Source organism: Silurus meridionalis, chromosome 24, assembly GCF_014805685.1.
Source record: "Silurus meridionalis isolate SWU-2019-XX chromosome 24, ASM1480568v1, whole genome shotgun sequence".
NCBI lineage: Eukaryota > Metazoa > Chordata > Actinopteri > Siluriformes > Siluridae > Silurus > Silurus meridionalis.
This window is the reverse complement of record NC_060907.1, coordinates 8,120,038-8,136,342: the sequence shown is the minus strand read 5'-3', so window position 1 is coordinate 8,136,342 and position 16,305 is coordinate 8,120,038. Positions and strand designations below refer to the sequence as shown.

Below are 16,305 nucleotides of genomic sequence, written 5' to 3'. Positions count from 1 at the left end.
CGTTTTATTGTTAATATATGATTAAACTATATTTTAAACAAAAAAGTTTTAAAATGGATAACTTCCGGGTTATTGTCGTGTTGCACTATAACGATTATTTAAAACAATTATAGCCACAAATAATATATATATTGTTATTATATAATTATTCTATATGTAAAAAATAGTGAAATAATAAAAATATTTAATTTAAAATAAATCTTTCGCGGATCGATATTTTATACTTTAAAGAATTTTATTATTTATAGTTTTTGGTACACACCAAAAATGTCTGTGGTATTAAATAATAATACTATGTGTTGGGAAAAAAAATTATGTGTATAAAATATTTTTTTAAAAATTTCAAATGGATTTCGCCTCGTTGTCGTTTCTATGGAAACCGCTCGCGTGGTTGTATTGCAGGAAGTTCGTCAATATGGCGGTTCAGTGTTGGCCAGATCTCCTCAAGGCTGCCAAGAAAACCGCGTTGATCTCAGATGGTATTTTGTTGCACTTCTTGTTTTGGCTGATAAATATTTTGTGGATATTTGCTATAATTAATGATGGCAGGAGTAAAGGCATGAAACAGCAGCGTGTTTATCTTCTGTGTAGTCTACATGTTCAATATTAATATAAAATAATATAGAAACTCTGTATTTAAATAATAAATAAGCTGAAATTTAACGATCTCATTAATGTCGTACGTGATATAGCATAGACTGAAATGCCACTTACTTAGTGTTCGGTTTGTTACTGTTTCAACAATAATGGCAACACAAACACACCATAAATACACCACCTGGCCTATAGTTTTATCACCCTGACCATCACGCTTCATGTTTGGGACTTTTCCATGCTGGTACCACATAATTGGAGGCACAAAATCATCTAGAATGTCTTTTTGTGCTGTAACAGAAGATTTCCCTTCAATGAATCTTAGAAGGGCAAACATTTTTGAGCACGACAGTACCAGTCTTCACAAACTGAGAATAAAGAAGAACCTGAATGCTAGAACTTGGATGTCCTGCACCTCGAAACCCACTGATGAATCGGATTGCCTCCTGATCAACACCAGTGGCTGACCTCTTGTTCTCTTGTGGCTGAATCAACACGAACCCACATCCATGTTTCAAAATCTAGCAGAAAGATTTTCCAGAAGAGTGAGTGTTTATCAAAACACTAAATAACAGGGACTAAATCTGGGATGGGATGCTCAACAAGCACATATGATTGTGGTCAGGTGCTTTTTGGCATCTTAAAATACTCAGGTTGTAGTAGTTAAGACATTGGTGTCTGGTTTAGAAGGTCATACATTCAAATCCCAGGACCACCAATCTGCCATGGTTGGGCATTTGAACAAGGCACTTAATGTACTAATAAATGTGCACCGCCCAGGCATAACATTATGAGCGGTGAAGTGAATAACACTGATTATCTCTTCAACATGGCACCTGTTAGTGGGTGGGATAGATTAGGCAGCAAGTGAATATCTTCTACTCAAAGTTGACGTGTTAGAAGCAGGAAAAATGGGTAAGCGTAAGGAGTTGAGCGAGTTTGAGGTTCAAATTGTGATGTCTAGAAGACTGGGTCAGAGTATCTCCAAAACTGCAGCTCTTGCGGGAAGTTCCTTGTCTGAACAGTGGTGAACCGGCGACAGGGTCATGGGGGCCTTGGCTCATTGATGCACGTGGGGAGTGAAGTCTGGTCCGTATCCAACAGACGAGCTCCTGTAGCTCAAACTGCTGAAGAAGTTGCTGCTGTTAATGTTCGATGGATTCAGGACTGTTTTAGCAGCAAACGGGGGACAAACACAATATTATTCAGGTGGTCATAATGTTCTGCCTGATCGGTGTGAATCTGTTTTTACAGGAAAAAGAAAAGTGCACTACTTGTTTACCGATGGTACCGAGATGGCTGAAGAATATGACATGAAGACAGATGCACTTCTCTGTAAGTGAAGTTCGAACCTTTATTTTTGTTTTCCGTTGCGTTCCCTGATGTAAGATCTTGTTTTTCTCCAGCACGTAGGTTGCGTTCTAAGACCAGGCTCGGAGGACAAGAAGCGTGGCAGGTGGAAGTGGGTGAAACAGGCCCGAACCTCACAGAGACAGGAGAAATAAAAGAGAACAGCTCTAATGTATGTTATCGTCCTTTTATCAGCTCCACCTATCCATTATACAAAGTGGGTGAGTGGTAGTTTATTGGATAGACTTCAGATTGGAAGGCCATGAGTGTAAATTCTAAGCATCAGCTGCTCGACTGTAAAAATGAGAAGATACTGGATGAGGATATCTGTCAGATGCCACAAATGTAAATCTGATTTTAATGTTTTACTTCTGTAGCCAGTGTTTATGCGCAAAGACAACAAGACCAGTTTCCAGTGGAGGGTCCGTAATATACCCTACCCCATCGAGACCTATGAGATCACAGTGGAACCTCATGAGCGCTGCTGTATCATCCGGACCACCAACAAAAAGTATCTCCACAATTCATTTGTCTATTCTTCTTCACTGTGAATCCAGTGTGACCATCTCAGGGCACCATGAACACACACCGGTACACACATTGGCATGTTCCTAGTCATCTATCCACCCATTGGTGTATTTTTAGGAGGTGGGAAGAGGACAAAAAAAGAAGAGGGTTTGAGAATCTCAGTCTCAGTAGCTTTACCTGCAGTCCAACTCTGATTACAGTTTTTTTTCTCATTTGCTTTGGGGTATTTCTCCAATCGTTCTTAGTATTTGAGAAAAAGCAGTACAGGCATTTCTCAAAACAATCAGTACAATATCATCAGAACGGGAAGTCCTTTTGTCATTGTTCTCAAACGAGACAATCAAAATGTTGTCACTATAACAGTGCAGTTTCAATATTTTCTGATGTAAACTACGGTTTGTATTACAATGATTGAAAATGCAAAAGGCTGAATTCCTTCTGTATGACGTGAATTTCAAATGTTTGCACAAATATACACATTACAGTTTGTGGAATAATGAGGCCGGACAGGATTCACACTTTTAATGAAGTGTACTAGTGTTTTTTTTTTTTTCTGGTTATACTGAATTGAAGGTTCACGAGATTCACCTTTGACCTGTTTTAGAGAACTGGTTGATCATTGGTTGATCTGATGCCGTTCACTCGCCTTCATTAGTGACATTCAAGACTCTGCACAATTCATCAATATTTTACAAATAAACAACAATTGTTGCATAGAAATATGAAGAAGAGAAGTTTGACAGATTATGACAACTGGTTTAACCATTTTTGACTGATGCCTCTGTGTTTTTGTGGTTAAGACTATACAGGCGAGAACCAGTATAATATATTTTGATCAAAATGACATAAACAATTGATAATATAAGAAACGGCAGACATTGTACACTATCAATTAAACGAATGTACCAAACCATTCGCATTTTGTTTAAAGCAACGAGAAATTACTTTTATGATGTGTGCAGGTGACGACATGATGTGCAGGTTGAACAAGTAGTTTTGAGAATCTAAGAAAACGCTCCAGAGCAACGAAATATTCCAGTCAAAGATTATTTATACAGACACTGTTTTGCTTATCCGCTCTGTACGACTCTGGTTGCCAGCTACCTTCCAAAACCTTGTATGCAGGTGGGTTAGGGTTAGGCTACAATACTTTGTCCCTATTTGTGAAAGATAATTTGTTCATGCAAGTGCAATAGTCTGACATCCCATCCATGCTGTATATTTGCTTCACATTCGTTCCTATGATAAACTTGGGATCCACCTTACCTTGATGATCAGGAAAGAATGATTGCCTGTTCAGTACTCATGTAACAGAGCATGTAATGACAATAATAATCCCATAGGTGGTGCTAAAGTGCAATCTTATGTGCTTGTCTTTTTTTTTATTTATTTATTTTTTTTTTTTTATGTCCTTTTATTTGTCCCTTCCTTTTCACAGGTACTATAAGAAATTCAATCTTCCAGATCTTGACCGTTGCCAGCTGCCTCTAGAGAGCTCGGCTTTGAGCTTCAGCCACGCCAACAACACTTTAATCATCAGCGTAAGTTATAATCCCGTTATAATCCTGGACCTGCCTTTTCACTTAATCACCCCCGCTTTTGAGCATGCTCTGATTTTTTGTTAAAGTGGATTTGCAGCGATCCCACAGTTATTATATGTAGTCCATATAGCTGCATAAAGCAGTGACCTTTGGTATATAAAACAGAATAAAAGATTCTGAAGAATCCACATGGGCTTAGTGAGAGCCAGTTTCAGACAAGTATGCGAAGAAAGTTTAAAAAAAAACCTCTGTTTTATTCTCGGACTAGATCCCCTTTCGCTCCTTTTCTATTGTGTTCACTGCTCTTGTAAGCATTTCTTTCACATCTGTCGTAGTATAAGAAGCCCAAAGAGATTCTAGGCCTGGAACAGGAGCTGATGAGGGAACTGAAGAAACTGAAGGGGACAAATGAAGGAGACGTGGACTGTAAAACCCAGTGAACTGGTGTGGACCCTTTGTAGTTGATTCTTTGTATCTTTGTATGTTGTGAACAAAGTAAAAAGCATCTGGATATGTATATATATTTTTTGTATTTTTTCTTTTTTTCTTTTTCTTTTTTTTTGTTTGTTTTTTGCAAGAAGTGCAAGAATTGTATCTAATGAATAAAGTACAGCATATGACATTTGAGATCAGTTCTTTATTCCACATGGCACATGTTTTGTGTAAAAGTACTGCATTAAGTTGTAGGACATTTTTGATGGTGCAGTTGTGTCACTGTTCTGGTTTTCTCCACCATGGGTGCCCAATAAAAAAAAAAAATTAAAAAACCCTTTAAAAGTGCCACTATTGGATTTTTAAAGACAAGATAAACACGAAGCATCTACAAGCATCGTTGATTTAAATGATTTTGTTCATTATTCCAATTGTATGTTTCATTTTTAATTTATCGACTTCCATAGAGATGTTTTTCTTTGGTTTGCAATATCCTACATTACCCACAATGCCTTTTCACTACCTGGATTACTCAAGAAGATTCAGCAGAGCTTTAGTCCTTTACTTCTCTGTACACACTGCTGAAACAGATCAGGTTTCCAAAACTTCAATTGTCATGTTAATAGAACACCTTTATGCTTGTGGTTTTCATAGTTTGCTCACTAGTCGAGCCAGAACTTCCATGAATGTGGTTTTCCCCAAAACCGTAGGCACACAAATGTACAGGATGAATTTGTATATGGTTAATTTACTCTTCAGACCCAAACCTGTTCCAGCATTCCAGTGCCCATGTGCATAAAGTCAGCTCCATGAAGATAGTGATCTTGAGTGGTCTGCTATAGAGCTCTGACCTTAACCCTATTGAGCACCTTTGGGATGAACATCAATGCTGACTGCACCCCAGGCCTCATCACCTCACCTTCGTACTGTTTAAAGACTATAATCACAGTCTTGATGTCACCCAGCTGAAGAGGGGTTCCCTTCTGAGTCTGGTTCCTCTCAAGGTTTTTTCCTCATAACATCTAAGGAAGTTTTTCCTTGCCACAGTCACCACGGCTGCTCATCAGGGATAAATACACATCGTTTACCTTCATTGTTAAATTCTGTAAAGCTGCTTTGGGACAATGTCTGTTGTGAAAAGCGCAATAGAAATAAACGACTTGACTACCTCAGTACCTGACTTTAACACTTTGTGACTGACCTCTACAAACACACTTTAAAATCTAGGGGTAAACATCTTCCCAGAAGAATGGAGATTATTGCTGTATAACTGCAAATGGGAATGCAATGTGGAATGGGAAGTTCAGAAAGCACCTGAGAATTTTATGGTCAGGTGTCCACACTCCTGTATATTAAGTTCACCATTTATTGTTTTCATTAATTGTACATCAATTTACTCATTATGACATTGAACATCGCTTCAGCAGCTGTGATCTCGTTTGTTAAGAGCAAAACCATGACCATTATATCTATGAAGGATTTAAAAACTATTTTTCTTCTGTTAAACACCACCGTGACTGTGCTAGAAGTTTAACATGATAGCAGCTTCAAACCTCAGACTTCTTACAGGAATAATAAACACACAGGATCAACCAAAATATTAGGAGTGGTAGCTCAGTGGTTAAGGTGCTGGGTTACCGATCGGAAGGTCGGGGGTTCAAGCCCCAGTATCACCAAGCTGGCACTCTTGAGCAAGGCCCTTAACCCTCTGTGCTCCAGTGGCGCCAAATCATAGCCAACCCTGCGCTCTGACCCCAGTTTCCGAGCAAGCTGGATTATGGGAAGAACAAATTTCACTGTGCTCTAATGTATATGTGACAAATAAAGGCTTCTCTTCTGCTGTAGGAAATCTCAGAAATGTCTCGCTATTGCTCCTGAGCTAGGCATAGAATACTTGTACTAGTTTTGCACCAAACGTTTATTAGATTGAACTATGCAGAACTTATAGATATAAATCAAATGTGATTAACAGAATTATATCTGTTTTGTATATAATATAAAGGATATCAGTGCAGTTGTGGAGGGAGGGTAGATAAATACAATGCTATGGTTGACCCAAATTGCTCATTGATAAAACCTATTGTTTGTGTACAAAAGGTGCATTTGGCAAATTCTCTTTATCAAACCTACTTTATCAGCTTCACTGTAAAGATTCCAGGTTCTTTCTGCTTGATCAGAAGAATGCAGGAATGTGGCACTGAATCAAAATCTCACACGTTCAAGCGACTGTTTTGTCCATGGAAAAACAGAACCCGCTGCGCGTTATTATCCCTACGGTGTTGACAATCATTCTAGCGTCCAAACATTTGCACACACCATTGGAGCTTTCCAGGAACAGAGCAACTCCTGGCTCGGATCTCATCTCTGTGTACTCCCTGTGCACAAAAAAAGGTGGTACGCCCTAGCTTCCAGCTGCTGTATTTTCCAGAACGAACCAATTCCTATTGTCCAGGGGAAATCCTTGGCTTGGCAGAGTATTCTGAAGTTTCTACAGGCAAATGTTCAGATTGTGAAGGTCTAGGAGTTAACGGCCACCTAGAGAGAGGCTCTTCGAGATCCTCCAGTCAGTATCTAACCCAGGACATTTCAGCCAATAGCTGTCTTTCTTTACAGTGTGGGGACAAGAAATCTGGCTGCTGACTACATTTGATGCTCATCTCCAGTTCTGGGTGGATGCGGAACGTTTATAGTCTCTGTGCTGGGGTGGGCTTGTTATAGAGAAAAGCTCGATTTCTGCTTTTAGTGTCGTTTGTTACAAATGGTTGAGTTTTTAAACCACGTGTCACGAAGCATAAGAAAATTTGGCTTACATGCTGGGATTCAAAACACAAAGAAATTTCACATGATTTTATGTGACACATGGAATATCTAATGGTTCATAATCTTTTTCCCCCCTGGATGGTAAGCATGAATGATCTGCATTTCTGAATGGAATGGGCACAACATTGATGCTCAGCCCCAGTTTCACCCACTTCTTTTCTATAATCACGACACATGAAAAGATTCCAGGACTGGTTGCTAAATTGGAATTCGTGGGAAGATTAAAAAAAAAAAAAGAAAGAAAAGTAAATAGGGTAATAGGCAATAGGGTGATGTGATTTTTGTCCACTGTCTCGTTGTTTTTTTTCCCCTTTTCTTTCTATCCCTCCCTGTCTCGAGGCCCCAGCAGTCATGCTCGGCTGCCTCATCAGAGACACTCGTTCTTTTGCCCCTTTTCAACCTCATACATCCCTCTTTGCCTCTTCCCAGCCATTACCCCATCTTTCAGGGCCTTTTGCCTCATCTCACCCCTCTCTCTCTCTCTCTCTCTCTCTCTCTCTCTCTCTCTCTCTCTCTCTCTCTCTCCCTCCCTTATGCAATGCCACTCTCCTTTTTCCCATGATGGCTGACCCCTTCTTGTGTCATTATTCGAGAACTGCCATTGTACAACATGTTCCTTTTCTCTTTGCCCGACAAAGAGGGCATTTGATCAGAGGGTTACGGTGTGCGGCTCACAGAAATGCGACTACGTGGTGGTAACCTTTGTTCGGGGCCTGCAACGCTGCGTTGACCTCATCGCTCCTGAAGTGAAAGGCCTGAAACCATTCAAAAGCCAGTCTCACTTGCTGAGCACATTCAATCGCCGAGCCAGTCACAGATATAGGTTCCTGGTTAACTGGGGCTCACAGGCTTCTTGTTTTCATTAGGAGTCGAGGCTGCCAGGACCAAAAAAACAAAATAAAGAAAACAGCTATACTACCCTGGCGGTAAACCTATTGAATTGTCTTGAGTATGGCTCTTGGGTGTGTGTGTGTGTGTGTGTGTGTGTGTGTGTGTGTGTGTTGTTGTTACCTTGTCTTTTAAAGAAATCCTAATTAGCCCAAGCTGAGTTTTTTCCATTTTAACCTGCATTTGCTGTCTTATTATTATTTGTGTTGCCCACACACATGCAGTCCGTCATAAAATACATTTATATATATATATATATATATATATATATATATATATATATATATATATATATATATATATATATATATGCTGAAGGAATTGGTGAGAATCATGTATAATTTAAAAACATTCATATTTTGAGTAATTAAAAATATAAAAAAAAGACCTGAGAATTAATTTAATTAAAATCTATATTTTACATACATTTAAACATATGGCATTCATTATAAATGCAAAAGACAACCGTACGCTTACAGACATTTCATACACGCTCTATAATAAATATTTCTGTTCTCACTTTTTAAAAATTGCTCTGATAAAAATATATACTCAAATAGACAATGGAAGGAGACTGACGCATTTCGAAAGACCATAACAAATCTGCATAAGTGCACCAGAGAGGTTGTTGGATTTTGTTATATAGGATCGCTTCAAACAAAATAGCTGCCATGTGTGTGTGTGTGTGTGTGTGTGTGTGTGTGTGTGTGTGTGTCTCATTCCCAGAGACAAACTGCACCTTACTGAACCAATGGCTTCTGAAGCCTTTTCATATTACGCTTATTTAAGAACAGTCTCTGGAAAAAAAAAACAGCTGAAAAGCAGTCTGGACTCTGTCCCTTTCACAAGTCAAATAAATTCTCCAAATTCTGCTATTAAATAAGATACACACAAAGGAAATCCAGTTTGATTGTTCGTGCTACTGTAAAAGAGGTCTTTTAAAAGATGTGTGTTCTTGCTTAGCTCTATATGTGCATGTATGTTGGTGTGTGTGTGTGTAGATGTCAGCATGCTTAGTTGACACCAGGCCGATGGTTGTGTGGTTTAGTCCTCTTGTTGAGCTGATAAGGGACGATATCAAAGGGCTTGTGCTCAGTGAGCAGGTGTCCTCGTGGAAAGCGTTTCATGAAATGAGCTTCTCTCTGGTGCTGCTGCGTGCGCATCGCCTTCCGTGGACGGCCCTTCCGTGTAAACGCCATGTACCAGTCTTTGTACTTGGCATTCTGCAGTGCTGTGTAGTTGTTCTCCAGGACGATCTCAGTGAAAATGCAGTCCTTGCCATGACCCTTCGTCTGGAACAGGGACGACAAAAAAAATCCAGAGAATATAAAGTTAGAAAACCGTCATTCTGCTTGGCTGGTTATTATTTTTTTTATTGGAATGTCAAAGATGGGAAATAGACTTGCTAAGATCTTTTGCAACATTCATGCCGGATTCAAGGATACAAAGACATTTTATTTAATACACGTTTATGCTAAAAAACATCAAAAAAACTTCTATGAGGCAGGATTGGAGTGGAATAAAAATTCACAGTGTGCTACCCATACAACTAAAATATCATGGATTTCAGTATCTGCTAACAATTTTACCTTTTTTTAAAAGACTATGATTCATTGAATATAAAGCAATTATACAATTGTGTAAGTACTAAACTTTCTTTTTGTGACACCGATTTATATAACACTGATCATTAACGATTAACAATTTTCCTCTACCACACCAGTTTATTGTTATACTTTTTAAAAGAAAAGTATTTGCCTCACCCGTCCAATCAGCTTTCCTTTCTTATTCATGCATATGTAGAAACCTGTCTTAGCTCCACGGATCCGAATCCGACTCCCAAATGTGTCTGTCTCGACAATCAGTTTGGCTGGAAATGACAAATAAAACAATTAGAACGTTTTAAACAATTGGAAGTTTCGTGTCCAATATTTAAACAATATTTATTATCCTTAATATTATATCCCTAATCTGAATGAATCCAAAATGTTATGCAGGAAACATTTCCTGCAGATGTTTATTAAGGATTTAACTCAAGAAGATAATTTGATTATTAAAATTTATATATATATATACATGGTGGTCTGTGATATAAAGCAAACTTACACCTATTTGATAATGCTACAATGATGCAATCATTTCTGATAAGGCATTATCAAGCCTTCTATCATTGTCATATCCCAAAAGGAAGACTGTTGTAATGTGTGTGTGAATTGACAATAATCCGGAGAGTCTATAAAGTCTTAGACAGGGACATAAATGTTCCTTGAATCTCTTTCTTAAAGCCTCTGGCAGCAAATCCAAAGTCATAGTAAAATACAGCAACATACAAAGAAATGTTTTCCAGTGTTTTGGACATAGACATATTAGCACCCTGGACTACCCTGTTTGTTCTTTCATATTATAAAGTGTTTACTCGGACCCCTTTTGAATTTACTGAGAAGCTTTAGATATCTTCAGTGGCCACGTTTGTCATGTTCTCATTGCATCGTCATTAGAATATCATGGGTACAAGTAATTCGCCATGTAATTCGGAAACTCAATAATATGTATGTGTGCGCGTGCACGCGCGCGCTCGGGTGTGCGTTGTCAAACGAATGAAACTCGTGTGAACGGTGACGGACGGTCGAGTGAGTGAAGGTGGTGAAGGTGTCAAGGCGGAAAAAGGTTCAGTGTGTCGTTTTTTCCCCCCACCATCTTCACTTTCCACCCCGATCGCGTTCACACGCTGTAGATCATGCGCGCTCCCCGTGACAGGTGGTGGCGTGAGCGCGCGCGATGGCTGCGCGTCGAAGGGGCAGAAATGGAAGAAAGAAAAGACGCTTTAACGACTGCACTTTTTTTTTTTCATGTCTTTATATCTTAAAAGTAGCGTGTAGTCTTAAGTTTGAGCGACGGAAATAACTCATAAAACGAGTCTACAAAAAAAGAGCTAACAGCTATAAACCTAATTTATATATACATATATATATATATATATATATATATATATATATATATATATATATATATATATAGATAGATAGATAGATAGATAGATAGATAGAGAGAGAGAGAGAGAGAGAGAGAGAGAGAGAGAGAGAGAGAGAGAGAGAGAGAGAGAGAGAGAGAATTTTTTTTCACAAATTTAATTTGTGGAATAAACCCTTAGCTATTTTGCTCTGCACATATTATAACCTATATAGTATGCTGAGAAGCCCATGCTTCCATTATCCTTTTAGGAAAAGTGTTTTATTTTGTTCCTGACACAATTTCAAGGCACTAAGGTTTGTCTCAAGGTTAGAAAATGATTCGTCTTTCCATCCTCCAGCTCCATTTTACTTTTCTGTTCAGAGAACTGCTCAGGAAATGTTTAGCTAAGAAGGTACAGAGGTAAGATGAGTAACTGATGTGTTTTCCAGACTGAGCTGGGTTTTCCCAAGATCCCACACATTCACAACCATATATATGACATTTCAAAATATGCAGTCTACTTTATAGCTCGGTCCTTTGGGACGAATTGGGATTCAACTTTAGCCATTTTAGTCAAGATTTAATATATTGAAGACCAATTAGAGAATATGTAACCCTGCTTTCTCCGAAACGTCAATTACTAGCCTAGATAAAGGCACCCACCCGTGATACTTGGAATAATCTGGAAAAGCCGGCATTTCACACTACGATATTTGAATGTCAAATCAATATGGAAGAAAAAGCCTGGACATTTTACACTAATGTTCTAGCACCACGGTTGCCTGTTTAATGTTGTTAAATTGACCACAAGCAACTGTAGAACATGGGCACAATTTTTACGATGACATACATCCAATACATTTGGCTTTCATTTGGTTGATGCTTTTAAAAAAATTACACCTGATACAAGATACAACTGGACTGACTGCTCGGAGGCGATGCTGAGTGACTGGGAACTGGGATAAGAACAAACAACCTTCTGCCCTGACTATTAACTTTTAACTCATTTCTATCGTACATTAATTATATATATATATATATATATATATATATATATATATATATATATATATATATATATATATATATGTTATTTTCTATTAATAATGTTATATAGTCACATCTTAAACACATCAGCCAAATAAACAAATGTCCTGCATTATGTATTATTTTATGTGTTAAGTTATTACAGTATATCTGTCATTAAAATGAATTCTTTTTTACAGTGAAACTTGGAGTCAGAATATATATAGAATACATTTACAATAGGAAATATTTAGCATAGTGCCACTGTACTGTAATACGCTCATAAATATTACACAGCCTCTCGCATGGTATTGAGCAAAATTTGGAGATGTGGACATGTGGTTTTAGACTGATAAAACTACCCAAACTGTACTTGATGTTAGTGATGTTAGTGTGTTACCTTTAAGGGAAACATTACGAAATAAAATTCTAATAAAATTCTGTTCTCCTGTCGAAAACATGTAGGTTTGATTAAATCACACTTTAAACAAACCTACATGTTTTCGACAGAAGAACATAATTTTATTATAATTTTATTTCGTAATGTTTAGTGTCATTGCATATGTTCAAACCAAATATGGTAGATCACATGCCGTTACAAATTTAAGAACTCCTCATTCCTTGTATTAAGAGAAAAGGGATACTAGCCATACTGTTCCTTGTAAAACACATGCTGTATCTTTAGGTCCATTTATGCACCTTAAATCGTTTTTTGCTACACTATATTTATACTAGGAGATGAAAAATTCCATACATCTTGTACAAGTTACAAAATATTTACCCTTGAGAGTACTACCACAACAACAAAAGCAAATTACAAAAACATTTTTTTTTTTGCTATTATTTGGTCTATGTACAGTAAATACAGTCCATGTCTTTACATATTGTACACATGGAAAATATGTAAAAATCATATTTAATGATCCTCACACAGATTAAACCTCACTGTATTAGAATTTGACACAAATTTGCAATTCTTTTTTTTAAATTTGTATAAACATGTACCTGTAGATCAGGAGGTTAATACTCACTCCTGAATAATCACTGGAATAATTTTAACCAATACAATGACCTGTAAGTTAGAATTATAAGATATCTCCGGATTTGCCATTATAGTGAGTCTAAATAATACTTTAATAATTTAATTTATTAATGAATTTCAGGTTCAATAGATGGCTGATTATTGAATTTTTGAAAGAGATGTGTTTTAGATTGAACCTCTAAAACAATGTAAGCATCTGATCCAGATTTGTCATTATTTTGGTTATGCATGTAAATATTCCCTTTAGCTCAGGAAACAAACATGTTGGTATAATCTTAATACCAAAAAAATGACCTGTAATTTAGAAATGTAACAACCAAGTTATAACTATTCCGTCTATGACAAGAGTAGCAAAATAGGAAAATAGAAAAAGTCTCTTGAATTCATAGTGATTATAGTTAGTCTGTATAATATTTCAGCATCATTTAATTTATTTGTGAGTTTTAGGTTTAATAAATGGTCAATTAGGGTTTTTTTGTGTGTTTTGTTTACTGTGATCAGAGTTGATTATGATTTTAATGACTTTGTCGCTATTATTTTGGTTATGCATGTACATATTCCCTGTACTGTAGCTCAAGGAACTAACATCTTTGCTGTCACTGGCATAATGTAACAATACAATGACCTATAGGTTGCACTATGCATATGCCTAACTATTGCATATGCCAAATGTAACAATATTGAAAAATCTAATGCCTGTTTTATGAATTTTGAGCCATTAAAGTAAGTTTCTATAATACTGAGGGTATCATTTAATTTATTTCCACGTCAAGTTTTAGGTTCAATAGGTGGTCGATTGTGGATTTTTTTGTTTTGTCTACTGTGATCAGAGTTGATTCTAAAATGATTCACATTGTTCTTCAGGTGAAAAGTCCCTGCATGTTGATTACCTGGTATGGAAATATGACTTGCGTGTTGTTGTTCTTACCGTGCACGTCTCCGTCCTCTCCGTTGGCCATGACTCTCTTATTGCTCAGCACCTGCACGTGTCGGCCGCTCGTGCGGCTGTACAGCTGGTAGGTGCGCGTCAACCGGCGGCTCGTGCGATCCGACAAGCGGCTGTGCTCGGTCACGTGCTGCCTGAAATTCGGCACGGACACAGAGTGCAGGCCTGAGGCCGTCTGAGCAAACGGGAAAACAAAGGGGAAACCAATGGTAGTCATTTATTCACGAAAAAGGAAAAAGTAAACACACCAAGAGCATGCACAGTATTAAATGCATGCATATTCCAGTTAAAATAATTCAATGCGAATTGCAATATTTAGTGCACTATAATGCGGGTTGAGATGCAGGTCTATAGTAGTGTGTGCGTTTGTACAGATGACATGACTCTCATGGGCTGTTTCAGCACGAGTGATCTTCCCCCCATCGCTCCATGCACGGTTTCTCTTAATGATACCTCTCCATTTTAGCCTTACGACCTACCCACCCACATGTTATTACCATTAGTGCATGGGGGGCTTACGCATTTTTATTTTTCAAAATATTTTATGTCTATTGCACGTACAGTATCAATGCACAAAATATAGATTGCTTTCTGTGTATGCTGCAGGGAAGAATGCATTGCACAAACTTGGAATATTGTATATTGAAGTACTTTTGGATGCACACTTACCTGTGTGTAAAAAAATAGCATCATAAATTGGATTAACCTATAGGGAAAAAACAGACGTTGTTGGTCTTGGGAATACTTCTGTGCATTATTTGATTAAAAATAAATAAATAAATAAAATATGAGATTGACTTACAGGTAACCCCATTTGGAAGATTTCAGCTTCATTGTGAGATTCTGCAAACGCTTGCGTCTGTCTCCTGATTTAAATCCTTCATGAGTTCCCTGATACTGAGGGGACACAGTTCGTCCCGATGAAAATGCCCTCTAAAATTATTATTTATATGCCTTTTAGCAGATTAACTACTGATAAAGTCTATTAACAGACATCCATAATCGTCCTGGAAATCAAGTTTCTTCCACCATATATAAGTGGACACCCCCCAAAAAAGCACTTCTGTTATTCCAGAGCAATCAAGAGGATTTTACTACCTGCTCCCCAAACCGCAGTGGTCAATTATTCTGGGGAAAAAGTAAGGGATCTTCTCTGCTATCCGAAAGACGCGTTTGCACCAAAAATGAGTCAGTAATTTGCGCATTCTTTATCTTGATCTTATTTTTCAGATGGCATAGCTAATGCTCCAAAACTGAATGATCAGTCATTAAAAAAAAAATCATCATTTCTAAATGAAAAAAGAAAAGATAGAAAGAAAAAAAAACCCCGATCCGTTTGCAGCCGCCTTTACATGAAAACGATGCGCCAGGAATCAGCTTTTCATCCCGCAGTTTATCCCGCAGAGAAGTGCGGCTCGGTCCTGCCTCCCATCTGCATTTGTAAGTTGGGACACTGAACACACACACACACACACACACGGGCCCGAGCAAAGGCAGGAGGAGCAAAGACAAAGTCAGGTCTGAAACCGTACAGATGTGTAAAACGTTTTTCAGTGGTTCCCTGTTTTCATGTCATTTGGTGCATTTGTATGCGGTTTTGACTCCTCAGCAGTAAACTGTGCTCTATGTCAAATAATACACTATATATTATGGTGCCTTCAAAGCCTCTGGTGATATGTGATGTACAACATGCAGTTTTCAATAACTCAGACCTCCTGCTGTTGGTCTACAATAGGGATGTCAAAATAGATTGGCGATTCGAAAAGATATTAAGTTAGGAAGTTGGAACTGGTTTTCAAAAGCTGTAGCATACATTATTTTTACATAGTATTTTGTAGAAAAGTCCACACTTTTAGTTATTTGGCAACAATGTGATTAAGGGCCTTGTTCAAGGGCCCAGGGCTGCCAAGTTGGTGTGGCTGGGATTTGAACTCACACTCTTCAGATTCAAAGTCCAAAACCTTCACCACTAAGCGACCACTTCAGACAAAGTCTTGTTAAAGAATTGCAAAAACTAGAACAAACCCAAGGAAACTTAAATACAAAATGTGCTTTCTGTGTTTGGCCCACAGGAGCCACCAGAAGAGCCTCAGTGCCTTCATAATCTCTGAAACTGTAAAGTGTTACAAAGGATATTCCCTCAGTTAGTGTTTTGATAATGGTGGAGACCACCATGTTGCTAGCAG

The 16,305-nt window shown here is 37.9% G+C and overlaps 2 protein-coding genes across 2 annotated transcripts; one reads left to right on the top strand and one right to left on the bottom strand.

Annotated features, from left to right (window-relative positions):
• The first annotated feature begins 378 nt into the window (after positions 1–378).
• On the top strand, positions 379–4,640 carry dpcd (deleted in primary ciliary dyskinesia homolog (mouse)). The gene is made up of 6 exons (XM_046837590.1): positions 379–479; positions 1,849–1,929; positions 2,001–2,116; positions 2,322–2,455; positions 3,911–4,013; positions 4,349–4,640. The coding sequence occupies exons 1-6, from the start codon at positions 416–418 to the stop codon at positions 4,451–4,453; spliced, it is 603 nt and encodes a 200-aa protein (XP_046693546.1). The 5' UTR covers positions 379–415; the 3' UTR covers positions 4,454–4,640.
• Positions 4,641–8,547: 3,907 nt separating this feature from the next.
• Positions 8,548–15,499, bottom strand: fgf8b (fibroblast growth factor 8b). Its single transcript, XM_046837650.1, has 5 exons — positions 14,922–15,499; positions 14,789–14,825; positions 14,102–14,294; positions 9,917–10,023; positions 8,548–9,445 (listed from the first exon to the last, which is right to left on the bottom strand). The coding sequence occupies exons 1-5, from the start codon at positions 14,951–14,953 to the stop codon at positions 9,167–9,169; spliced, it is 648 nt and encodes a 215-aa protein (XP_046693606.1). The 5' UTR covers positions 14,954–15,499; the 3' UTR covers positions 8,548–9,166.
• Between the last annotated feature and the right edge of the window lie 806 nt (positions 15,500–16,305).

Excerpts from the sequence above, each read along its gene's own strand:
- dpcd (XM_046837590.1), top strand. The coding sequence starts at position 416 with ATGGCGGTTCAGTGTTGGCCAGATCTCCTCAAGGCTGCCAAGAAAACC. Across the intron at positions 1,930-2,000 it reads GAAGACAGATGCACTTCTCT|CACGTAGGTTGCGTTCTAAG; the intron begins GTAAGTGAAGTT and ends GTTTTTCTCCAG. Across the intron at positions 2,117-2,321 it reads TAAAAGAGAACAGCTCTAAT|CCAGTGTTTATGCGCAAAGA; the intron begins GTATGTTATCGT and ends TTACTTCTGTAG.
- fgf8b (XM_046837650.1), bottom strand. The coding sequence starts at position 14,953 with ATGAAGCTGAAATCTTCCAAATGGGGTTACCT. Across the intron at positions 14,826-14,921 it reads TCTTCCAAATGGGGTTACCT|GTTAATCCAATTTATGATGC; the intron begins GTAAGTCAATCT and ends TTTTCCCTATAG. Across the intron at positions 9,446-9,916 it reads AAGGAAAGCTGATTGGACGG|ACGAAGGGTCATGGCAAGGA; the intron begins GTGAGGCAAATA and ends TCCCTGTTCCAG.